The following is a 26,821-nucleotide window of genomic DNA, read 5'->3' as shown; positions in this document are numbered from 1 at the left end:
AGGGACATGAACAGGCAGTTCTCAGCCAAAGAAATCAAAACTATTAATAAGCACATGAAAAAGTGCTCTACATCTCTTATAATCAGAGAGATGCAAATCAAAGCAACTCTGAGGTATCACCTCACACCTAGCAGATTGGCTAACATGACAGCTATGGAAAGTAATGAATGCTGGAGGGGATGCGGCAAAGTAGGGACACTAATTCATTGCTGGTGGAGTTGTGAATTGATCCAACCATTCTGGAGGGCAATTTGGAACTATGCCCTAAAGGCGATAAAAGACTGTCTGCCCTTGGATCCAGCCATAGCACTGCTGGGTTTGTACCCCAAAGAGATAATAAGGAAAAAGACATGTACAAGAATATTCATAGCTGGGCTCTTTGTGGTGGCAAAAAATTGGAAAATGAGGGGATGCCCTTCAATTGGGCAATGGCTAAACAAATTGTGGTATATGTTGGTGATAGAATACTATTGTGCTCAAAGGAATAATAAAGTGGAGGAATTCCATGTGAACTGGAATGGCCTCCAGGAATTGATGCAGAGTGAAAGGAGAAGAACCAGGAGAACATTATACACAGAGACTGATACACTGTGGCACAATTGAATGTAATGGACTTCTCCATTAGTGACAATGCAGTGATCCTGAACAACTCTGAGGAAATTACAAGAAAGAACATTATCCACATTCAGAGGGAAAACTGTGGGAGTAGAAACACCAAAGAAAAACAACTGCTTGATTGCATGGGTCAAGGGGGATATGGTTGGGGATGTAGACTCTAAATGATCATCCTAGTGCAAACATCAACAACATGGAAATAGGTTCTGATCAAGGACACATGTAATACCCAGTGGAATTGCACATCGGCTGCGGAAAGGATGGGGGGAAGGGAGGGAGGGAAAGAATATGATTCTTGTAAACAAAGGATAATGTTCTATATTGATGAAATAAAATTAAAATGAAAAAAAATAATAAAGTCAAGCTTTGAATCCTTAAAAAAATAAGATTAAAGCAAAAATATCTACCATAAAAATTATTTTTAAATTCCAGATTTTTGCTTTTATATAATCAATCATGGGTCTAAGTTGGATAGGACCTAAGAAGTCATTTGGTCAGGTATGTGTTGGTAAATGGTTAACAAATATCTTTATTAAAAAAAAGTGCTCGGGAAACACTTTTAAATTTAATTTTCTAAAAAAAGAAAAAAATAATAAATTTAATTTTCTCCATCACTTTAAAGTTAGACAATTAAAAATAAATAAATGAATCAAGCCCTAGAGTGTTTGCTAATTTCCAAGATATAAATGTTCAAATTTAGAATTTAACAATGGGCTTTCAGGAGTCTGTAAGAACTGGCTCCAGCATATCATTGCACCGATTTCAACTTCTCATGTTATAGATGAGGAAACTGAAGTTTAGGAGGTTAAGCAATTTGCCCAAGATCATGTAGGTAAGTGGAAGATTTGAACTCAGGTCCTATGATTCCAGATTCAGTCTTCAAAGCTCAACATTCTTTTCCCTGTGCTCTAGAACCTCTACCACCTTCCCTTCAGATATCCAAATGATAATATAGTTTACAACTGGTCCTGAAAAACAATGGAGTTGCCAAGTACCTCCTTTATTTAATAAAAACATGAGCAATACAGTCTGCCAGTCCAGGATCCAATGAGCCATGCCTCTGCAAGGCATTCAAACAAATGGTCCATCTTCTTCAGATAATCAAATTGTCCAGACTGCTTATACTACACAGTTTTGAATATTTCAGTGATTTTGTAAAGCATTAACTATTGCTTTTAAATCCAGTTAAAATTTTCAGTTTTACTTTTTCTGTAATTCTCCTTACCAGAGATAGAGGAAGACTAGAAGGAGAGGAAAAGGGAGGAGGGGGAGGGGAAAGGTGGAGGAAGTGGGGGGGGGGGGAGAAGAGCAAGGGAAAACATAAGGGAAGGGAAAGGGAAGAAGAGAAGGAGGTGAATGAGGAAGAGGATAAGGAGGAAGGGAAGAGGATAAGGAGGAAGGGAAGAGGTGGAGGAGGAAGAGAAGAAGAAGAAGAAGAAGAAGAAGAAGAAGAAGAAGAAGAAGAAGAAGAAGAAGAAGAAGAAGAAGAAGAAGAAGAAGAAGAAGAAGAAGAAGAAGAAGAAGAAGAAGAAGAAGAAGAAGAAGAAGAAGAAGAAGAAGAAGAAGAAGAAGAAGAAGAAGAAGAAGAAGAAGAAGAAGAAGAAGAAGAAGAAGAAGAAGAAGAAGAAGAAGAAGAAGAAGAAGAAGAAGAAGAAGAAGAAGAAGAAGAAGAAGAAGAAGAAGAAGAAGAAGAAGAAGAAAGAGGAGGAGGAGGAGGAGAAGGAGGAGGAGAAATGATTGAGTCATGTAGGTTTATTTAAGGAAACTGAAACTTCACAATACATCACTACAGACTGAAAAATTTTTACACCTAACCAAATAGTTACCAAAACAGGACCTCATGACCTGGTGACTAGAATTATACATTAGAAGTTCACTATCTTTCAAGTGGCAAATCCCTATGCTATAGATTCAGACCTTGAATCAGCCTTGCAAATTCACAGAAAAACTGTACTAGAAGCAGAGCAAATTTATAGATGAAACTGTAGTCTAAAATGAAATGAATGTAACATTAATGTACAAAAATTTAGAAAAATCTTTTAATATGTCAACATATAAAATATACCCTTCAAACATCATGTCAGGAAAAACTGTCAAAATACATAGATGGACCTCAAAAAAGAAATCAAAATCATGTGCATGTCATTCCCCTCATCCTGTCTGCTACTAGAATTATACCCTTAAGGTGCTTTCTGGGAGCCCACTGAAGATGCATTTACATCACTCAAAAAGTCATTTTATCTACCTATGCAATAGAAAGTCAAATATTAAATATTAAAATATAGTATAATGACTTGTCCCAGGACTATTTCTACCTCAACTCCATCAAATGAGAAGAGAACTACCTGCAGCAATAATAATAATAATAAATAGCTAGATGGCTCAGTGGATCAAGAGCCAGGCCTAGAGAAGGAAGCTCATGGGTTCAAATCTGGCCTCAGACACTTCTTAGCTATGTGACTATGGGCAAGCTTTTCTGCCTTGAAACCAATACACAGTATAAATTCTAAGATGGAAGGTAAGGGAGTTTTGAAAAATAAAATGAAAATAATAATAGTTTATATTTATCTGGAATATTTACTGTTGACAAAGCTCTTTCCTACAATAACTCTGGGAGTTAGACAGTGTAAATATTATGGTCCCATTTTACACATGAGGACTTGAGGCTTATATGACTAACAAGTCACAGCGCTGAGAATTAGACTTCCAAGTCCAATGTTCTGTCTACCTTACTATTCTGTCTCCCCATTTCACCATCTGTTGTGCTGTGTTGGAAATTGTTTCTTCTACCTAATTTCTCCGTTGAAGGGTGACCAAGAGACATCGAACCACCACGCACACACGCACACACCGCACATGCACTCCAGCTATGGTAAACCCGAGGAAGCTGCTTCTTAGGGGCGCAGGCACCTGTGGGGAGGAGAAGGCAGTTTCCAAGCAGTCTCCCCCCGGGGAGGAGGGGGGCAGTGCAGGAGCCCCTCGTTTACCTCTACAGTCCTGCAAGTCTCTTCCAGCTGACCGATTATTCCTTGGACTCTGTCGTTACTTCCCACGAGGACTGCAATGCCGTCACTGAGCTCCGACTGAGGGAGACAACAAGGACACCATCAATACACAAGGATGCCAGCCCCCAGGCACAGACCCCATCCTGCAGTTTACTTTCTGAGGTGGCACCAACAGAACCCCGGCCTGGAGCTACCCCCATGCGTGTCTGTACTGCCTGTCCTCCATCTCCCAGGGTAATAAGGGTGGTTTTTGCACAAGTTCCTGGAAGTTGAGTTGCTTCTCCTCCTTCTAGGTGGCCAAGGGGAGAGAGTCAGGAAGATTTGAGTTCAAATATGCCTTCAAATGCTTTTAGATTTGTTACCTTGGACAAATCATTTAACTTCAGGGTAACAGCACCTATCTCCCAGAGTTGTTGGGATCAAATGAGACATTTACATGGTGCCTGGCAAATAATAGCTACCAAATAACTGTGTATTCCCTTTCCTGCTTCTACCCACAGAAATCCAAATTGGTTCCTTCATTTGACTCAAGAATTGTCAGAAATGGTCAAAAGATATGAATAAGCAAAATTCTCAGATGAAGAAATAAAAGCCATCAATAATCATATGAAAAAAATGTTCTAAATCCCTCCTGATTAGAGAAACTCAAATTAAAACAACTCTGAGGTTCCACCTCACACCTATCATATTGGCCAATATGGCAGTAAAGGAAAGTGGTAAATGTTGGAGGTGACAAAATTGGGATGCTAATACACTGCTGGCAGAGTTGTGAACTGATCCTACCATTTTGGAGGTTAATTTGTAACTATGCCCAAAGGGCTATATATATAAAATTGTGCATACTTTGATCAGGTAATACCACTACTGGGTCTAAATCTCAAAGAGATTTATAAAAAATGTCTGAGATGAAGGTCTGAGTTGTGGCAGGCCTCAGGCTGAGTGTAGAAGCAATATGGTGAGTCTCTGTGGACAGAAGGCTATCAGATTTCCTAAGGATGAAGTGAATTGACCATTCAGTCTGGAAAAAAGAACAATTTAAAGCCTCTCAGCTGGTCAAGATTGGGTCTAAGACAGTAAAAGAGAGACAGAGAGAGGGGTGGTATTGGAAGGAAGGAAGGAAGGAAGGAAGGAAGGAAGGAAGGAAGGAAGGAAGGAAGGAAGGAAGGAAGGAAGGAAGGAGGAAATGAAACTGAATCAGAAGACTAACTCTATCTCCACTGTTATCTTCATTGTGTTACTTGGTTATAAACACAAATATTGTCTCCCATAATTACTCATGTAGCCTCAACCCTGGGTATTTACCCAGGGTATGCAGCCATTTCTATAGTATAAGTAGTAATGAGGGTCTTTCATGTTGCTACTCATGAAGTCAGTGGGCTGCTGAGGAATACTGAAAAACATTTTACAAGTTCCATCAGTTGGTTAGAGAAAGGTATGAATGAGGACATGGCTAAATCTTCCTGTAGGCCAGTTAGCCTTTCTGTGCCCATGATCTATGCTGAAGCCATCACCTTCCCAGTGGGATCATCTGGTCCCAAGGAGGGAGCCCTGGCCAAAAGAGAGAAGAGCATTCTTGCTCCTGAGGAAGTCAAGCCTAATGAAGGCTCTCCACACCCCATACAGAAGACAACACACCAAAGCTAATGAAATAGTCACTTTTAGAAAGGAAAGGGACATGAAAATATCTGCGGGATGTAGTACAGTGAATGAAGGAAAAAGCAGTGTTGAATATTTGCTCTGCTCCAAGCCCATGGCTAGCATAGCCCTGGGGGCACATCTTGCCTCTGACCCATACTAGCAGTGTGGCCATGAAGTAAATCCCTGACCCTGTCAGAGCTCCAGGCAACAACCTGAGACTGTAAATTCCAAAGAAATGGCTGAGATCACTAGAGCAGAGCCCTGGACATGGGAGTAGAGAGAGGAAAATCCTAGATTTGGGATGAGTTTAAATCCCATCTCTCTTACTACCTGTTGACCCTTAGCAAGTCACTTTCAATCTCCTCATCTGTAAAGTGAGGGAGCTGTAATAGACAACACTCTATCTTCTGAGTCTGAACATTTTTGCTGGCTCTCCCCCATGCTTCAATTCTCTCTCTCTTAGAAATTTTTAGTTATGATCAACACTTTGTGACCCCTTTTGGGGGAGGTTTTTTTGGCAAAAAAAAAAGTGGTTTGCCATTTTCTTCTCCAGCTCATTTTACAGATGAGGAAATGGAGACAAACAGGGTTAAGTGACCTGCCCAAGGCCACACTGCTAGAAAGTGTCTAAGGCCATATTTGAACTTTGGTCTTCCTAACTCCAGGCCCAGTGCTCCTAGTTGCCCAATTTCTGCCTTGGTTTCAAGTATCAGCTAAAAATCTCACCTTCTATGGAGTCTTTCCTAACCCCTCTCCTTCCAGTGTCTTCCCTCCTTTAAGCATTTCCTACTTATCCTGTAATTAGCTTATTTGTACATAGTTGTCTGCATCTTATCTCCCCTACTCATTTTTCTCCCCTCTCATCATTTAATAGATGAGGTCCAAAAAGTTCAATGAGGATTTGAACCCAGGACTTCTGATTCCATATTTAGTGTTTCTTCTGTTATACCAAAGCTGCTTTTTGATGGGGAAGTAAAAGCGTCTTTTAGTTTTGACTGAAGAAAAAGGACATACAGTTGGAGGAAAGCAAAAATACCTTCTCTCTGTCTCTGACTTTGTTCCTCTCTGTCTTTCTCTCTCTCCTTCTCTCTCGGTCTCTTTCTCTCTGCCTCTGTCTCTGTCTGTCTGTCTGTCTGTCTCCCTCTCCCTGTCTCTCCTTCTCCTAGGGAATATCTGGGTTTTCCTGACTCTGAAGCAGTTAGATCTTAGCCTGGGCAACCACATCCTGCTACCTAAACCAGCAGGGCTCAGTCCCTCAGGAAACTCGGCCTATGACAAAGACCACACCTGCCCAACTCTCCAAACCTGCCTCCTTCATAGTCTGGGTCCTCTTGCTCCGCAGCATGGGGAGGCATAGGTTAGGAGGGGAGGAGGTTTCTGGGGAGTCGAGGCTGTCCATCCTTACCTTCTGCCTCTGGAAAACATGTGTGAGAGGAGCCACCTGACAGTCTTTGTGAGCGCCAAAGACCTTGCACATGGAGCAGGTGGGCACTTCACAGTTCAGGCAGTAAATGTTGATCCGTTCATCCTCATGCTCTTCGCACATGGGCTGCTCGGACTTTCTTTCTGGCCTATGAAAGAAACAGTGGGGATAAATATGCCCTCAGTCTGCGCTCTGCTGGGGCACTGCACATGGTCCAGCTTCACCTGTCTCAGAACCCTCAGACTCCTCTAATGATAGCTGCATGAACTAGCACCTACTGGGTGCTGAATGCTTTACAAATATTCTCTGGCTGATGCTTGCCGCAGCCCTGTGAGGTAGATTCTATTATTATCCCCATTTTACAGATGAGGAACTGTAGTGATCTGAACTCAGACTCTCCTGCTTTCAGGCCTTGTGCTCTAAGCCCAGGAGCACCCGAGAGCCATTTCTATACTTGCAGAGCACTCTCCCACAGGCTTTTCCCCAGGGGTCCACTGATTTCCTTCCAAAATTACTTTCCCCATAGTGGCTAACATTAAGACACAGAAGTCAATAAATCAACAAAGACTTATTAAGCTCCTGCTATGTGCCAGGCTCTGTGCTAAATGCTAAAGATACAAAAAAATGGCAAAAGACAGTGCCTGTCCTCAAGGGACTCACCATCTAATGGGGGAGACAATAAACAAGTATACACAAAAAAACAAAAAGAAAGCCATATACAGGATACACAGGGAATGGTCTACAGAAGGAAGGTACTAGAATTAAGAGGAACTGTCAAAGGCAGTGCTGTGAGTTTTGATCACATGGACCTTTTTTCTTTAAACCCTTACCTGGTTAGCATCAATTCTAAGACAGAAGAGTGGCAAGGACTAGGCAGTTGGGGTTAAGTGACTTGGTCACACAGCTAAGAAGTATCTGGGACTGGATTTGAATGCAGGTCTTCCTGCTGTGTGGCCTGGCATTCTATCCTCCATGACCTTTCCCACGTGTCAAGTAGTTTTGTTTTGTTTTGTTCTGAAATATTATTTATTCTTTTTTTTCTCTCACTTCCTCCTCCCCACTAAACAACAACAAAACATCCTCTTAATCCATGTGAAAGATCAAGAGAAGCCAATTCCACTACTATTCATATCCCAAAAATGTCTCCCTCGGGGCCCTGAATCCCTCCCTTCCCTGGCAGGACACGGGGCCTACTCCAGGTCTGAATCATGGCTGGTCAGAGTGAGAGAGAGCGAGCAGCATGCCACCCCTTGCTCAGGCTTTGTTTCTGAGCTCCACTGTCTTCTCTCTTTTCGGGCCCAGTTCTAGAGAGGATAGCCATGGCCCATTCCTCCTCAGGATGCTGCGAGGATGCAGCGAGACAACTGTGAGCTACGTAAGGCTCTTCGGAGTGTGGAGAGCATGCAGTTAGAAGTAGCTTCCTGGTCATCTCCAGGCCGCAGTGTAACCTGTCCTTTCAGAGGCAAAGGCTCCCCAGGTTTCCAGCATACCCCTCTAAGCTACTTCATCAGGCCTATCAGCCTCAGGCTTTAAGGCCCTTTACAACAGAACGCAAATTCCAAAATCTGGGACTGAAGGAAGGGCCTGGGGAGGAATTGCATGCTTGACTAGTCTAGCTCAGTTTGGAGAGCTTCATCACCAAGGGGCTGGCTATGGCTGATGAATTTTGAGGCTAGAGCCACTTACTTATAAAGCCCATTTCCTAAAGATGGAGAGCTCATAGTCTGTAGCTATGTGGGGAGCATGGATACAAGTAAAATCATAGATCTCTGGTAGGGAAGGAATGAGCATATTATCATTAGCAGTTAAGGAGACTAATGCAGAGAGAGGTTAAGTAGCTTTCCCAGAGTCACACAGCTAAGAATCCAAGGCTGGATTTGAACTTGTGTCTTCCTGACTCCAGGCCCAGTAATCTATCCAACATGGCTCCTTACTGCCCCATGGCTCTTTGGAAATACCAGAGTAAGATGGCAGGTAATGAATTCTGATTTGTGATTCTGCTTCCCTAGTGAAGATAGTCACCAATCAGTGAAATAACCAAAGGCTAGGCCGAAGTGAAAAAGGATGAATATTTCTTCTATAATTACTCTCCTGGATTTCTCCTCTTTCCTCCTGCCTGTTCTCTTTAACTAGGCCATAATTCCATTGGTATAAGGAGCTCCCAGTGATCTGCCCATGCCAATGAGCACCTACCCTGTGATTTACCGCTTTGCTAAGAAGCCTCCAAACCTCAGTTTTCTTATCTATAAAATGGAGGTACCACCTGTTTCTCAGGGGCTATTATGATGCTCAAATAGCTAGTGTTTACAACCACAGAGTTCCATATGAAGAAAAATTATTATTGTTATGGCTTGTTGTGGCTCAGTTGTGTCTGGCTTGCCATGATCCCATATAGGGTTGGCTTGTCAAAACTACTGGAGTGGTTTGCTATTTTCTTCTCCAGTGGATTAAGGCAAACAAAAGCTAAGTGTCCAGGGCCACACAGGAAATGAGTGGCTAAGGCCCAATTTTAACTCAGGTCTTCCTAAATCCAGACCCAGAGCTCTACCCACTGAACCATCTAGATACCTCATTATTATGATCATCATCATCTTTATTATTATTACTGACTCCTATATGAAGCTACAAGATATAACACAAGCCTAAAAAACTTATAATTTCCTGATTAGGTTTATGTCATGCATTTATGAACCAAGCAGCCAAAAAAGGGTTCCCCAAGGTAGAGATAAGTATAATAAGTATTACACCTTTTGGGGGGGGCCTTGATTTATCATTGAAAGCAGTCTATCCAGTTGTGCAAGAGCAAAGGCAGAGGCAGCAAGACAGATATCATGGAATGTCCCAAAGGCTCTAAGTGGCCCTGAAATTAGACCCAGGATCACATGGCTAAGTAAGAATCTGCTGCTGGATTTGAACACCTAACATTCTTAGCTACAGCTCCATCTTGGCAGGGAGATGCTGGGGTATTGGGATATTGAGCTGAAAGTTCACTTTGGTCTATTCCATGATTCCCAAGCCCACTCAAGGGCCCATTTGGGAATGGCTTCTACTCCAGTGAGGAGCCCTGTGCAGTTTGGAGCCACTCTGCTGAATCTTGGGAAGAGCCATTTGCACCAGGAGTCTTGGAGAGGCACAGAACTGAACCTGCCTTGAAGGGTGTTATGGGTTGGCCTAGGCCCACACTACTCCCTGATGTGGCTATGAGGGGCCCATTTTAACCCACAGAGGCAGCAGACTACAGTAGACACAGAATAGTCTTTGGTGGCAGAGGATTTTGATGAGGGCAAACATGGGGCAATGAGGATTAGTAATAGGAATAGGAAACTTGTACTCTAAAATCTTTTTTTTTCTCACCACTTAGTACTGGTTAAACATCAACTGCAAAATCTGTAGTTTCCACATTAGTCAAGCATGAATTACAGATTGATCAGTTACCCATTCTGTGTATTGGATCTGTAATGTTCTATCCTGGGCATCAACTTTGGGCCCAATGTGTTTTATTAATTACTTTTATTGTTCTTTATTTGCTTTAGTTTTGAACTCTATGATATAATCAATTACCTAGAATGGCCCTTCAATGTACTATATCATCCCTCCACCCATGTTCCCATTCCAGAAGGGCAGTGAGACCTCTATCACACTGACAAATGATGATAAGGTGAACAACAAGGAACAAGAGCCTGAACACTGGAATTCTGGCATTCTAGAAGTATCCCCCAAACCTGCACATGCTCCTTATTCTCTGAGTTGTATGTGTCAATCCCTAAAACATACCTCCACCTGAATTCAGCCATGCCCATTTTCCAGAGTTTTCAGAAGAGGTAAAGATTTCTTTGGAATGGGAGATAACAAGCCCCCAGACCCTAATAAATATGCCAACCCTGATCCACAGAGCCCAGAAGCTGCCACTCTATAGATGGGGCTGCTACTCCACACCTGGAGACCTGCTATTCTATCAGCCCCAGTGAGGCTACTTTACTAGCCCCTGGGCTTATCCATCAGCCCTAAGGCTACTTGATTAATCCCCAAACTATTCCCCCAGCTATTAGTCTATTATATCACTATAAATCTTTTCTTCTTCAAATAAAATTCTCTTACTTCTGGATTGATCAGAGTATGAATTTCCTATTCTTGGGACAAGACCCTGATACAAACTTGGGTGTGTTTCTCCCACAACAATTTGGGTTGAAATCTGATGTACCAATGGTGGCTTAAACTTGGCTTTGGACAGTCCAGGGGTCAGTCAGTTGTTCTGATTTGTCACTTGCTAGCACACATGGGTCATAGACCTTCCTCCCCCACACTTAATCCTTAAGTAGTATAATAGATATATTTCTGAGGGTGTCTATTGATTGATTCCGGATAACTAATGGATCAAGATTTCCTACCCTCCTCCCTTTATGTCTCCCTTCCTCCCCCCTTTCAATCTCCCTTCCCTCCCCTCTTCAGAAGCCTTTCAGCTTCCCTTCCCCCTTTCCCTTCAACCTTCTTCTAAGTCACTCAGTGTAAAAGAGAGAATATACATGCATGCAAAGGACATCATCTGTCAGTCAAAAGTGTAGCATCCCAAGCATATTCACATCTATGAAATATAAATGACTGTATGGCTACTGTGTCTCCAAGCATAAGGTTATACCAATGAGGCTTGTGAATGTAACCTTGAACTGGCCATGCGGCCCTTGGCTAAGACAAACTCATTAACATGCTCGGACTCAATTCCCCGGGAAAGCGCGGTTTGCAATCTACACGCCCAAAGGTGTTCCCTCTACCTTGCCACCCAATCTTAAGTGTCTATACTTTGTGATGTGGTTACTACGTCCTTGGGAGTACCGCCCAAGCAGGACAGGAATAAATTCGGAGGCACTCCCATGAACTTCCTCTTGCCTCTTGGCCTTTCCCTTCCATGGAGCTCCACTGGGCTCCTCAATGACTATATCTCTCTCTCCTCTTGACCTTCTCCTTCCCCAAGGCTGTAACCATCTCGGCCTGCATTCCCTATCTTAATCTCCTCATCCACCTCATACTTTGTACTCATACTCTCCTATCAAAGGGAGTATCATAGGGATTGCCTGCCCTATCCAACCACTGACTTGTCCATGTCTTTCATTTCCACCCTGGTTCTCGGTTCCTACCTCTCCTCAGGTCCCATCACAAAGGTGAGCCCCTTCCCTTGTGGGACCCTGCTGGTCAGGGAAGTCCATTAAGGAAAACCCCACAAAAAGGAACATTCCATTTGGAATGTTACTGGGAAAAACAGTTGAAGCCAAGCCAGGCTGAACTGAGCTAAGAGGCTTGTGGTCTATGATGCTTTAGAGAAAATACTCTTTTCTCTTCTTTAACTCAAGTAAGGGTTTATTGGGGAAGACAGGACAAGGATGGAGGATAAGGTAAGAGGGATAGGGTTTTCCCTATTCTCTACAAGGAGCCTTGGTTTGGAGGATATTGAAACAAAGTCAGAGAGATATGAGGACAACTGTCTTCTTCTTCTTCTTCTGCCAACCAGCCAGGTAACCTTCAACTTGATTAATTCAAGTCCAGAGACACTATTAGCTTCTTCACCATCATCAGCCACACCGGCCAAAAGCCTCAGCTTCTTCTCTACCACTCTGTCAGAAGCCAAAGGCCAAAAGCCTCTCAGCTATTGGCTTAGCTCCAACTGTTTTTCCCAGTAACATTTCAAATGGAATGTTCCTTTTGACTGACAGATGATGTCCTTTGCATGCATATATATTCTCTCTTTTACAGTGGGGTTGTATGCATTCCTGTTTGCTAGAATTCTAAAGACTAAGCAGAGTGGAATAAAATTAAAATTCACAGTGTCCAGGCCAGCCCCCAAGCTGTACTGTTCTAGACCCATCTGTCACTGCCCCCTTCTCCAGGTACCTTCCTGCCATCCTCTGCTCTCCAGTTTCCTTTTGTGGATTGTCTTCTCCCATTAGATTGTAAGCTCCTTGAGGGCAGGGACTGTCTTGCCTTTCTTGTGTCCCCCAACACTTAGCACAGGGTCTGGCATGTAATAGGTGCTTAATTAATGTTTATTGACTCACTGACCAGTTTCAAGGTTGTAATCAGTGTGTAGTCAATAATTAATTTCTTCTTCTTCATACAGCTGCTCTTGAGCCATATTACCTAAGAACAGTATTGAACAAGTAAGTTTGTCCTTAGTCCTCAAAGTTACTTAATGTTCAAGTTCTGCTTCCAGCTGTATGACTCTAGATGAGTCACTTAATCCTGTAATGCCTGGGGTAACTCCCTTTACAGGTTAACTTGGTGGCACAGTGGATAGAGTACCAGGTGTGAGGTCAAAAAGACTCCTCTTCTTGAGTTCAAATCTGGCCTCAGACACTTACTAAGTTGTGCGATCCTGGGCAAGTCACTTAACCCCATTTGCCTCAGATTCCTCATCTGTAAAATGAGCTGGAGAAGGAAATGATAAACCATTTCAGTCTCTCTGCCAAGAAAACTCCAAATGGGGACAGAAGGCAACAGATGTGCCTGAAAAAACCACTACTACTACCACTACAACTTACTTACAAGGAATCCCAGTGAAATCACAGAGCTCTTTTGATTTCATCAGAGGAAGGATTCCTAGAGAGGGACCTTCTTTGACCAATTTGGATCTGCAACTGTTCCTAAAACCCAGTTACTTTAACATATCTAGCAATAATAATTTAATTAATAATTGTTCATTCCACCAAACTAAGTTAAGTAATAATAAAACAACGTGCACTAAAGGAACCTTTTAAGGTTTATGAAGTACTTACTTCCTTCACAATGAACCAGTTAGTGCTAGAATTATTATCCCTGTTTTAAAGATGAGGAGAATGAAGAATAGAGTGGTATAAATATCTAGTATTATATAGAGAGAATCTAAATATAGCCTGTTATTCTTCTTTATCTATATATATTTATCTAAAAATTAGTGCTTTATATGTATGTGTATATATATATGTGCATATAGAAGATATATGCATATATTCAAGAAAACATGAGTGTCTTGTATGTATATATGTATGCATTTAAGTATATACACATATTCCAATAAACACAAGTGGATTATAGGTATACATTTGCGCATATCCAATATTCTCATGTGTATACATTTGCAATTTGCACGTGCATTGGAGTATGCATTCCTATTTTCCTCAGTGAGGAAACCCCTTTCCCCTCCCACTCCTCCAAATTTCCCTCAAAAAAATCCAGTGATATAACGAGGCAGCATTGAGAGGCATGAAGTCCCGAATGGGAGAAGTAAAAAGTCTGCTATGCTTTTCTCTACTATACCCCTTTTCTATACCCCATCTGGAATGCCATCTTCACTTCTTGTAGGGTAGCTAGGTAGCACAGTAGATTGAGCACTGGGCAGAAACCAAAAAGACTCATCATCCCGAGTTCAAATCTGGTCTCAGGTGCCTTCTATCTGTGTGATCCTGGGTGAGTCACTTAACCCTGTTTGCCTCAGTTTCCTCATCTGCAAAATGAGCTGGAGAAGGAAATGGAAAACCACTCCAATATCTTTGCCAAGAAAACCCCAAATGAGGTCATGAAGAGTCAGATACAATTGAAATGACAACTACCACAAGAGTTGTGCTATACTTTCCCTAGTGGTCCACCCCATATGGAAAACCATCTTAACTTCTTGGCACCACTTTTTAGGAAAGATGTAGATAGACAAGCTGACATATGTCCAAAAGAGGACAACCCAGATGATGAAAAGACTGGAGGATGTGCCATACTGGGAATAGTTGAAGGAAGTGGGAATGCTGAGCCTGGAGAATGGGAGACTTAGAGGAGTACATGACAGTTGCCCTCCAATATTTGAAAAGTTGTCTTGTGGGAGACAGAATAGACTTGTGTTCCTTGGACCCTGAGGACAGAACTGGGGACAGTCAGTAGAGGTCGCAGAGGGAAGATTTCAGTTTAATGTAGTATAAAACTTCTTAGCAACTAGAACTAATTGTAAACCTCAAAATTCCTTAGACTTATAAATGTTGGAAATTTCACCATTGGGATATTTCATACTTGGAAAATTTCTTACTGATAGTCTATTGGAATGGGAACCCCATTGGCATGGGAGGTTCCTTCTCTTCCCTTCTTAAGATTACTTTAGGACAGAAACCTTTTGCTGAACAATGGAAAGGACTTTGACCTATGCTTAAGCATAGAACAGGAATTTCTTTGAGTCATGATTGATTTTAGAATTGATACAATGGAGATACTTGGAATCAATCTCCACCCTATTCAGTCCTAACAGGATTGAGTAAGGGCTGCAGCCTAGATCAAAATTTAATTATTCCAATCTCTACCCTACTCAGGTTAACAGGATTTAGAAAGGGCTGTAGCAAAGGAGCAAAGATTTAATCATTTGAAAATATGACCTTCAACAGACATGTGCAAAGCCTCTGGGAGGTCCTGGGTTAAGCTAGAGCCTCCATTGGCACAGGGAAATTGATGGACAGTGATTGGTAGATGTGAGAACTGAGGGGAGGCAACTTGGATGGTTTCCTTAAAGATCAGGGGGGTCTGGAGACTCGAGGAGGGTTGAGGAGTTGGCCGGAGTGGTTGCGGTGTCTGCTCTGAGAAGCTTGCTCTGAAGGAAGCTGAAGGTGGGGGCCTCTGAGACTGTTTCTCCATTTTGGTCACGTGAGTAATAGGGACTGATCCTTTTTCCTTGCCCCAGCTATCTAAGGGCTTGGGCCTTTTGGCCCAGCCTAAACAGAAGGGGTATTTAAGCCCTATTCCCTTCTCTCCCTTTTTCTCTCTCTCTATCTCTAATTCCTTTCTTCCTCCTATTGTAATTAAACTCCATAAAAGATTGACTGCAAACTTGAGTCTTCATTTAGGAATTACATAGCTGAATTCCTTGGCGACCTTAAATTAATATATATCAGTCTTTTAAAGTGATTCCCTTGTAACATTGTGGCTGACCACACGGGAGTCTAAAGAATCCTCTCAATAAACTTTTGAAATTCCTTGCTTTTTTACTATACCGTCTCACCACTTAGTCCCTCTTTTTTTTAACAAAAAACTTGGCTTAAAGACACAGCTGCTAGAACACGTGAGTATAAAAAACTTTTTCTCTTTTCTCCTTAAGTTAAATTGGAATCAGCAGTTTTTTTCTTTTTCTTCCCTTTAATCTTAAGGGACAGCTGGGTAGCTCAGCGGATTGAGAGCCAGGCCTAGAGACAGAAGGTCCTGGGTTCAAATCGGACCTCGGATACTTCCCAGCTGTGTGACTCTGATAGACAGAAAACAGGTGTTTTAAATCTCAGCAACAGGACTCTAAAGTCCTGGCTGGAAGAGCTGTTTCTAAATATCCTTTCCCTTAAGGAACAACTTCCTGGATTAGAAAAAAAAACCCTGTGGAAAGTTTGTTGCTTTGCCCTGCTCCCCACGTGTTTTGTGAAATTACAAAATATATATATATAAAAATGAGTACTACATTCTTTGACAATTATATGGCAGCTGAAGAAGTAGGGGCATTGGGGAATGCAGGATACCTCCAAATTTTTATATTAATAGGTACTGTCATTTTTGTAATCCTCAATACTATATTTAGAGATGATAAAATAAGAAAAATTGAGGATAAAATGCAAGCCCAATTAGAAGATCTAAAAAGTTTCTTACAGGATCAATTGGCAAACAACCACTCTACCAGAAACAGACCTGTTTCTGAACCTTTGAATGAGGAAATTTCCTTCCCTGAAATAGAGATGGAAAACACCTTCCCTATAGCCCAGTTAACAGACTGCTTCTCTCGTGTAGTGCAAATCTTGTCTGAATTTAATCCCCAAAACCCTTCCCCTGCAATCCCAGTTTCTCATGTTCCTTCTCCTACAGAAAACCAAATTCCAGTGCAAGGGAGATCTTGTCCTCCTAGAGAAACCTGTCCTTGTCAAACTGACCCACAGGTGCAAAATTCAACTAGAGGCCTGTTTCCTCTAAGAGAAGTACCTGAAATAGGATGGAATGGGGATGTGGTGACTTTAAGACATAGGATACCATTTACTCCCCAAGAAATAAATGAATTTACACGAAATATCCCCACATATGAACAAGATCCTTTTCTAGTAACAAAAAAGATGGGAGACATATTTTTTCAGTATAATCCGTCTTACAAGGACGTTGAGAGCTTACTACAGGCTTTTTTAAGTGAACGTGAAAAAAATAAAATAATTGCTCATGTCAACAAAACCCGGGGGCGTAATGCAGCACATTGGCCATCTCAGGATCCCGAATGGGACTATAACAATCCTGAGGATTATCTACAACTATACCGTTGTAGAGAGGCCATCCTCACGGCCATGAAGGAATGTGCAGACAGTACAGATAAGTGGATGGAACTGGAAAAAATTAAGCAAAAGGAAGACAAAACACCCTCCAGATTTATGGACAGAATTATCGAGTTTGGGGACAGATACTTAGATTGGGACTTAACTAAAGAGAGTAGTTTAAGACAAGTTAGAAGAATCTTTGTAAACAATTCTTGCAAAGCAATTAAAAATTATTTTAAAACACAATGCCCAAGATGGTCAGATATGGACCTTGAAGAATTGCGAAAAACAGCTATATATGTTTTAAAGGGAAACAAGGAAAAGGAGGAAGAAAATAATGATGACATGGAGGAAATGAAGAAAAAAATGAGATGTGTAATAGATAGGATAACTAAATTAGAAAGTGGGCATGATAATGAACCAACGACAATTGCCCCTCTCTAGAAATCCAATTATCAATCCATTACTTGCCACTTCTGTGGGAAGAAGGGCCACAATATGATGGATTGTAGAACCTTTCTTAAGATGTTTGGAAGGAATACACAGTTTAATAATAGTTTTAGAAATAATAACTATAGAAATGACGATAATGGTTCTAGAAACCAGAATTCTAGAAATTATAATAATGACTATGGAAATAACTATAATGAATATAGAAATAAGAACTTTAGAAACCAGAATTATAGAAATAGGAATTGGGAAATTAATGACAATGTTCCAATTAAAGAAAATTATAATGATAATGAACAACAACAATATATGAGAAATGGAGCTCGTCCAAAAAATACTCGAGGTACTAATGACCCTCAGAGAGGTGCCCTTCAGGAGGGTGCCCAGGGAACTTCCCAGTATAATAAAGATGATTCTTCTTAGATTGTATTGATTTTGTTGATGTTAATTAACCTTTTTCAGTTTTTTTTTCTCCTCTCCAAATAGTAGGAAAGATGAATAAAGAACTTAAGACTATGATTGGCAAATTATGCACTGAGACCCATTTAAAATGGCCTGAAATTCTCCCTCTGGCCCTATTTTATCTTAGAAGCAGGCCTAGAGGAGACTTACATATTTCACCATTTGAGATGCTTTTTGGACATCCGCCTATACAGGCTAAGCCTTTCTCCCCGGCTTATACATCGCTATTAGGGGGAGATATTACTATTGCTTCCTATATGCAAGAGTTACAGCACAAACTACGTGAACTTCATGAATCCGGAGCTGCAGTACAAGCTGGACCATTAGACTTTTCTCTGCATGACTTGAACCCAGGAGATAAAGTTTATATCAAGAATTTCAAGCGAACTGGAGCAACTCAACCTTCATGGGAAGGACCATTCCAAATATTATTAACTACTCCAACATCTATAAAGATTGGAGAAAGAGACTCTTGGATTCACTGCTCACATGTGAAGAAAGCATCTTCTGCTGAGACTGATTGACTCTATCCTATCATATGAATTGTGACTCTATCTTATCATATGAATTGGAGATAATAATCCATAGACAAATGGATATTTTTTTTTCAAGAATATATTGAATTACTGATTTTTTTTCTTATTTTTTCTTATTTCTTTTCTTTTCTTTTTTTATCAGAATATTTGAATTTTTTTCTCATTTTTTGTACTGAAGGTACACATAATTAATATTAATATTTTTTCCCTGCAGTAATACAAGTTAATATATATACTCTTGCTATAATATCAATATATGCCTAAAAGCTTTAAACTATGGGAACCTGCCATTTATTGATAAAATATTATAGGACTGTGATTAATGTTTGTCTCTGATTCCAGGAAAAGGGATAAAAACAAGGAGCACAGACTAAACCTGAATAGTGCCAATAGAGCACACAAGAAATATTAAAGTGAGACTCGAGGTTGCGACGCTTAACTTATGTTTAAGTCGTAGGACTTCCTTGTATCTACACTCTTTTCGAAGTACTCAAACAAGTACAAAGCTTGACTATCATGCTGGCTCCCTATATCTCTGAAGGAAAAAAATCAGACAAGGGAATGACATTTCCCCATCAAAATAGAATTCTAATTCTTTCCTTCTTATATTATGTATTCCTGTAGTCTTGGCTGCAAATGGCTAAGTGAAATATTACTGCATTCTGTCCTACATACTTGTGGGATAGAAATTACTTTAAACTGGACCTATACAAGGTCTATTTTGAATTTTTCTTATGTTTTTGATTATTTTTCTATTCTTTTGATAATTGACACATACACCCCCATAACTGAACATTGCATTCTGGGCTAAACTTGATTTTTTTTTTTAAATACTTACTTCAGGGGGGATTGTATTTTAATTTAAAATCTAAGAATTTTTTGAATTGAATTTTTGAAAAAATCCAAGAATTTTGTTTAAGATTTTACTTTTATAAAAAATTCAAAGATTTTGATTTTGTTCGAGAAAAGATCTTCAAGAAAGAAGCTTGAAACTTTTATATCCAGAGAATGAACTGTTGCAGAAAGATGCCGAAAACCTACACTTCATCAAGAAGATCAAGAATGAACTTTGGATGTGATTGATTGGACTGAACTTTTGATTGAACATTTATTGTAACTGTACACATTTATGCCAAAAGGGACTGCCCCTAATTTGGCTTTCTGTCAATGCGCCTAGCAAACATTGGTTTTGCTTTCTTTTCTTTTCTATTTCCTCTCTCACTATTCTAATTTCTCTTAGAAAATTGAATATTGTGTATATCTTTAGTTAGAAGTGAATTTAGAACTACAAAATGATTATGTTAAATGATCAATGGGGAGACTAGTCTCCCAATGATCATCAGGGGGGATTGTAAACCTCAAAATTCCTTAGACTTATAAATGTTGGAAATTTCACCATTGGGATATTTCATACTTGGAAAATTTCTTACTGATAGTCTATTGGAATGGGAACCCCATTGGCATGGGAGGTTCCTTCTCTTCCCTTCTTAAGATTACTTTAGGACAGAAACCTTTTGCTGAACAATGGAAAGGACTTTGACCTATGCTTAAGCATAGAACAGGAATTTCTTTGAGTCATGATTGATTTTAGAATTGATACAATGGAGATACTTGGAATCAATCTCCACCCTATTCAGTCCTAACAGGATTGAGTAAGGGCTGCAGCCTAGATCAAAATTTAATTATTCCAATCTCTACCCTACTCAGGTTAACAGGATTTAGAAAGGGCTGTAGCAAAGGAGCAAAGATTTAATCATTTGAAAATATGACCTTCAACAGACATGTGCAAAGCCTCTGGGCGGTCCTGGGTTAAGCTAGAGCCTCCATTGGCACAGGGAAATTGATGGACAGTGATTGGTAGATGTGAGAACTGAGGGGAGACAACTTGGATGGTTTCCTTAAAGATCAGGGGGGTCTGGAGACTTGAGGAGGGTTGAGGAGTTGGCCGGAGTGGTTGCGGTGTCTGCTCTGAGAAGCTTGCTCTGAAGGAAGCTGAAGGTGGGAGCCTCTGAGACTGTTTCTCCATTTTGGTCACGTGAGTAATAGGGACTGATCTTTTTTCCTTGCCCCAGCTATCTAAGGGCTTGGGCCTTTTGGCCCAGCCTAAACAGAAGGGGTATTTAAGCCCTATTCCCTTCTCTCCCTTTTTCTCTCTCTCTATCTCTAATTCCTTTCTTCCTCCTATTGTAATTAAACTCCATAAAAGATTGACTGCAAACTTGAGTCTTCATTTAGGAATTACATAGCTGAATTCCTTGGCGACCTTAAATTAATATATATCAGTCTTTTAAAGTGATTCCCTTGTAACATAATCAAAAATGGAATGGTCTACCTTCAGAGATAGTGGTGTTCCCTCTCTCAAGATACCTTCAATAAAAGAAGGCATAAGTGGCGTGATGGATAGCACTAGGTCTAGGATTCAGAAGAGTTCAAATCTAGCCTTAGCTTCAGACTGATTTTGTGGTGTGTGATCACTTCACCTCTGTTTGCCTCAGTTTCCTCATCTATAAGATGTGGATAATAATAGCCCTTACCTCCTAAGTTTGTTGTAAGGATCAAATGAGATAATTGTAAAGCACTGAGCACCATACCTGGGACATAGCAAGTACTATATAAATGCTAATTATTAACCAAGAAATATTATATATAGCAACAGAAATATTGTTTGAAGACTAACTTATATATGTCCACTTCCAGAGAATGAACTGATATTCTAGAAACATAGCAAGACATAGTTTTATATATATGTATATATATATGTATGTATATATAAATCTTTTTGTTAAATTATGCTTTCTCTAAAGGAGAGTTAACTGGATATTTTCATGTAATGAACAAATAAATAAATTTATTTAAACAAATAAATTTAAATTATTTTTTTAAATGCTTGTTCCCTTCCTTCCATTCCTCTAAAAAACTGGATGGCTACTTGTTGACCATGTCATTGCATGAATTTTCACTAAGGTAAGAGTTGGGAATAGATGATCTCTAAATCCTTTCAGAGAAATAACAGATTCTATATGTCTCTTTTATTCTCTTGGGAACAGTATCCAGGGTCTCATTGGAAAAGACTAATATGGAAAAATATTTTTGAGTATATAAAGGAGTTATTATGACTCCTTTATAAGGTGATAATCCTTTCTCAAAGTTAACTCCTCATCAAGGTGAAGGGGGACTTTGTTCTAATGTTGATAATGTCTCCTGGAATATGTTCCAATTTACCAAATTTAACAATTTTTTAAGGAAGACTGAAAAAGGCATGAGAGATCACACATTTGGCCTATATCCTTGTACTTGGCATTTAAAATGTAATCTAAAGGGCATGGGAAAGAGACATGGAGAGAAGCAGAAGTGAGATAGGTAGAGAGAAGTTGTTCAAGGACACCCAGATTCTATTTCCCTGAAAGGGAAGTCCTTCAAGGAACCCTGTGGCCACAGGAAAGTAGGGAACCACCCAGCCATAAACATAGCAGCAGACAGAAGCAGTGGTGGAGTGGTGAGGAGTTCCTGGGCCAAATGTAGAACTTCTGAAATGAGTCCCAGTAGTTGGAGAGGGTCAAGAATGGAGCAATAGAGGACTTCTTGAACTAACAGAGGGATTCTGGGACCATACTGCCTAGACAAAAAAAAAAGTCATTGCTGGACAATGCATCAATCTGGGCCAGACCTTATAAAAATAAAAGGAATTTCTGGACAACACCAAGTTGCTGGACCCATCAGAGGACTTTTCGTATTAAACAGGAGAAACAACTGAGGAACAGAACAACAATGCAGAGGATCACACTTGGACTTTTCTCTTCACGGGTACTGGTCTAGGGATAAAGGGTTGACTCTTTAACAACTCCACATGCTTTCTTCCTATGGCAGTCTCAACCCTAGGGTGGTCTTATGAATCTGGATAAGGTAGAAGCCCACTGGAAAGGACAGTTCATGGGTTTGGGAAGGAGTCCTTTTTGTTTTGTGTTTCTTTGGTCAGGTTAAACAGTGTCTGTTCTACAGATAATATGTTATCAGCTTTTGTGCTTGCATGTGACCTAGTACCTGAACATGAGACAAATCTTGATTTTCCCAGGGCTAATCATCGTGGGGGGCAAAACAAGACAATCAGAGATTTCTCTGTGAGACCCTTGAGTTTGATCCTGGACCATGTAAATCCAAAGCTTTGGTCTAGGCCATGGATCACATGAGAAGTACTTAGTCTATATTCTGCATTTTTTAATAGTAGAACAGAGACCTATGACCTATCAGCTAGCACTCATACAGTAACCTTGCTATAAAAATGTATGATGAGGGCTGCTAGGTGGCTTAGTGGATAGAGAGCCTTACCTAGAGACGAGAAGTCCTGGGTTCCTACAGCATCAGACACTTCCTATCTATGTTACCCTGGGCAATTAAATTAGCCCCAATTGCCTAGCCCTTACCACTCTTCTGTCTTGAACTGGTACTTAGACAGAACTTAGATTGAACTGATTCTAAGACAGAAGGTAAGGGTTATTTTTTAAAAGACAGAGAAAGAAAAAAAATATGTGTGTGTGTGTGTGTGTGTGTGTGTGTGTGTGTGTGACACGAGACTGTTACCTGGTAGACTCCTGCTTGTAGATGTCGATGATGTTTTCCACCAGCAAGTTTCTCTGAAGTCCATACACCCCATGTCTATCCAGAACCACTTCATGTCTGCAGGAGGGGCACCTGAATCGACCACCTGATGCCACTGTAGTACCTCCTCTAGTTGGCAAGTATGGATTTGAAGCCTGTTCTTGCCCAACAACAACAACAACAAAACAATTCAGTAACGATATAACTTTTCCCAGACCTCTCAAGCTTCCCCACTTTTAAATTATTCCAACAACCCCAACATCAAGTTTTACTACCTAATAGTTCCTCAGGGTCCCACTCACATGTAAAATTGCAAATGTTAATGCAAACAACGGAATTATTCCTGGTATCAAAGATTCCTTCCCCACTTTGCCCCAAATAAGTGATCTTAAATTCAAATGACATGTAAGTTTATATCACTAACCTATTTGCATTACCACCTAAATCTTTGTTCTCTCCCCCAAGATCTGGTAATCAGGATACAAATCTCAAGTCAAAAAGCATTTAAGTGTTTGCTGTGGCTGTATTTCATGAGTTGAGAGGGACAGGGCTACAAGCAGGCCCAAAGGCTTGGACTCCCTATCCAAAGATATTCATGTCCAAAAATCCCAAAGGGGAACTCACCTTTAATCTAAAGAAAAATAAAGTCTATTTATGAAAACAGGGCAGCTACATGCCAAAGTGGATAAAGTACCCAGCCTACCGTCAGGAAAACATCTTTCCCAGTTCAAACCTGGCCTCAAATACTTCTTAGCTGTGTGGCCCTAGGCAAGCCACTTCACCCTATTTGCCTCAGTTTCCTCACATATAAAATGAACTAAAGAAGAAAATGGCAAACCACTCCAGTATCTCTGTTGAGAAAACTCCAAATGAGGCAAAAGACTGAACAATAATATATGGAAACAGCTCAAGGCAGTTGGGTAAATCCCCCTGAGGAGTGCCCTAAGGGGAGAGAAAATTCATTTCAAACTTTGAAAGATGGATTTCTTTTCCTTCTTTCTAAAGAGGGCTGGTTCTTAGTGTCTGAAATCGTACTCCATCCTAGGAAGTAGGAGAGAAGATTACAAACACCACAGAAAACACAAGTACCAAAAATGGACAAAGCCACTCTCCTGACACAAAGAACAAATGGAGGCTTGTGAAATTCCCAGCAGGACCTCGAGCTCTTGCTTCTGGGCTGCTCCTTGTACTCCACATACCCTCCACCCTAAAGGAGCAAACAAACCTACCTGGAAAATGTCACTGGCACACTTTCTACACAGGTTGTGCTGACACGGAAGAATCACCACAGGTTTTGTGAACATTTCCAAACAGATGGGACAGATAAGCTGCTTCTCCAGGGTGTCCATCGTCTGTTGTTCCTTGGAAAGAGACTTGTAATTCAGAGATGTACTCATCTCCCTGCTGGCCCTGGGGCATGTGGTGCCAGGAGAGGGGGACTGGGGTGCACAGAGAGCTAAACCCAAGGGCCTGCTTCCTTGAAAGAATCGCCAGGGTAGGGTGCTCAAGTGTTCTTTAGGTTTCTTTGGCCAGAGGGCATTGTCTCGAGCCAGGCTGGTGCAGAGTGGGGGCTGAGGCTGTTTTTAGCAGCCCCTCATCACATGCCGTCAGGCCGGCCTGTCCATATATGCCTGTGACGGGTGGGGGATGGATCCTGACAGGTGATGGACCGCAGAGATCAACATTCCTGGCCTGCTGGAAGAAGGGAGGAGGCAGGAAGAAGAGTGACAGGCTGAAAGAGAAGGGAAAGAGAAGCTGACCGTTGTCCCAACAAAAGCAAGTGTGAGCCGCTACCTAGTAACTTCTTATTGACCAGCTGAAAAACTGACCTTCCTGAAGTAGCCCCCAGCACAAAAAAAAAGAAAACCCTGTTTAGTGTGTACCTTTTCCCCAGGTTAAGTAGGAGTCATCATATGGATTTTCTTCCTCTCCCCCACCCCCAATTACATGTAAAAACAGTTTCTAACATTAAAAAAAAAAATTTGAGACTCAAATTCAGTCTTTCCCTTCCCCAAGGCATAAGAGGGTAAAACAGGCTCACAGATTTTACACGTGCAACATAAATGACTTTTCTTAAGGTCAATCCCTTAATAAGAAAAAAAGTAAAGAATCATTCCAGTACCATCATTTTGGTCATCTAACAGGGCCTGCTTTATTATAGATACTTACACTATTATAATCCTTGACTTTCAAGTAATTACATCCCCTAAGATCAAATGTCAACCCAGCAAAAATCTCTGTAAAATAAAATCTCCAAGCTCTAGTTGATGGACCACTTCTTTTATTGTTTTTAAACCTTTACCTTCCATCTTAGAATCAACACTAAGTATCAGTTCTAAGGCAGAAGAATAATCAGAGTTAGGCAACTGCAGTTAAATGATTTGCCCAAGGTTACACAGTTAGGAAGTGTCTGAGACCAAATTTGAATCCAGGACCTCCCATCTCTATCTACTGAGTCATCTAGCTTCCCCTGGACCATATATTTCAAAAAATATTCAAGATAACAAAATAGTAATTAAAAAAAAAAAACAGGGCTTGGACAGTCCCCTGGACTTCATTGTCATGGGGTTTGAGGTTAATGGTAAGTTTCCAACTGGCATATAAGCTAAGGAGAAGGTTATTTTCTCCTTGCTGTACAGCTGGCAAGAGATTTCGATGTTATTGGTCAGTAATAATGGAGTACAGTTCTAAATTGAATGTAGCCCAAATATATCTCAGCTCCCAGCCCTCCCTGTGTTGATAGCTGTTTTTGAAACATGTACAACCCTTTGAACTAGACACTTCTTTCAGGGTTATTTTTAAAATGACTGTTTCCCAGATTACTTCTGACATGCGATGTCTACTCTCAGGTCAAAGCCATCTGTGCTGGTATTTGCCAACATTTTGCAAAACAATTGTATAACCAGTAAATATCTCAGCTAAAAACTTCAAACTCAGAACCACCCATGAAAAGAAAAAAAAAAGTTTATGTCCACGGATAACAAGTAACCAGTTTATCACTGCCTTTTTCCACAGCTCTAAAAATAAAACGAGCCATAGAAATTTATCAGGAGGTGCATTTACTAAAATAAGCCTGCATCCACTTAATAACTGATAGCCCAGGATGGCTGATAGCCTTCTCTCTATCCTTGTTTGTTGAGGTAAGGCTATTTGCATTGCAGTTAAAAATCTACTAACATATATTAACTATAAGAAGTAGCCTCTGGAAATTTCTGGTGTTGTTTCCAGCACCTATGCCATAGCACAATAATGGTCTAGTTATCTGAACAATTCTTTTAATTACCCATTTTAGGCCCTTAATCAGCCACATTCATTATATCTGCTGTGTAATGCCAAAGTCAGCATATCAGGTACCCTCCAGAAAAGTTGTCATCTTTCTCTTCCAAGAGCTGGCAATCAGGGGAAAGTCATTCAAACTAACACTATCCGACATATAGTGGGTGCAGCCATTCCTTTCTTCATTCAACAGGCATGTATTAAGAGCCCATTCTGTGCCAGGCACTATACTTGGCACTGCCAAAACTTTATGGGGTGTGCAGGGAAGACTAGCACCTCTACTGTGAGGGCCTGCTGAGCACTTTTCAGGGCTGTCATCTACCCTTCCGGGGGTGCCCAGTGGCACCCAACTCCACCTGTGGTTCCAAAAGCTATAGCAGGTACAGCAGCCACACCCCAGGAAAACTGTCTCAGCAGACAGGCCAAACCAAGATGAGGGTAATTGACAGTCTTCAAACCCACCGGCAAATTAAGAGGTATCTACCATGAGCAGTTTGTTCCAGTGGCCATGCTGGTGACCCAAGCAAGCTCTGTGGGGTGCTTGGA

At 40.8% G+C, this 26,821-nt stretch overlaps 1 protein-coding gene across 5 annotated transcripts in view; it reads right to left on the bottom strand.

The window, feature by feature from the left end:
* The window catches only part of TRIM55 (tripartite motif containing 55), an 89,584-nt gene that overhangs the window by 61,828 nt on the left and 935 nt on the right, over window positions 1-26,821 (bottom strand). For all 5 annotated transcript variants that reach the window (XM_007487038.3, XM_056823988.1, XM_007487042.3 and 2 more), the window contains exons 2-5: window positions 24,229-24,731; window positions 22,982-23,154; window positions 6,664-6,829; window positions 3,603-3,698 (exon numbers count right to left, since the gene is read on the bottom strand). In XM_007487038.3, coding sequence (XP_007487100.1) covers window positions 3,603-3,698; window positions 6,664-6,829; window positions 22,982-23,154; window positions 24,229-24,396 — 603 coding nt within the window. In that variant the 5' untranslated portion in view covers window positions 24,397-24,731. The remainder of the gene's footprint in view (window positions 1-3,602; window positions 3,699-6,663; window positions 6,830-22,981; window positions 23,155-24,228; window positions 24,732-26,821) is intronic.

Source organism: Monodelphis domestica, chromosome 3, assembly GCF_027887165.1.
Source record: "Monodelphis domestica isolate mMonDom1 chromosome 3, mMonDom1.pri, whole genome shotgun sequence".
Taxonomy (NCBI): domain Eukaryota; kingdom Metazoa; phylum Chordata; class Mammalia; order Didelphimorphia; family Didelphidae; genus Monodelphis; species Monodelphis domestica.
The sequence above is the reverse complement of the archived record's forward strand: the minus strand, read 5'-3'. Positions and strand labels throughout refer to the sequence as shown.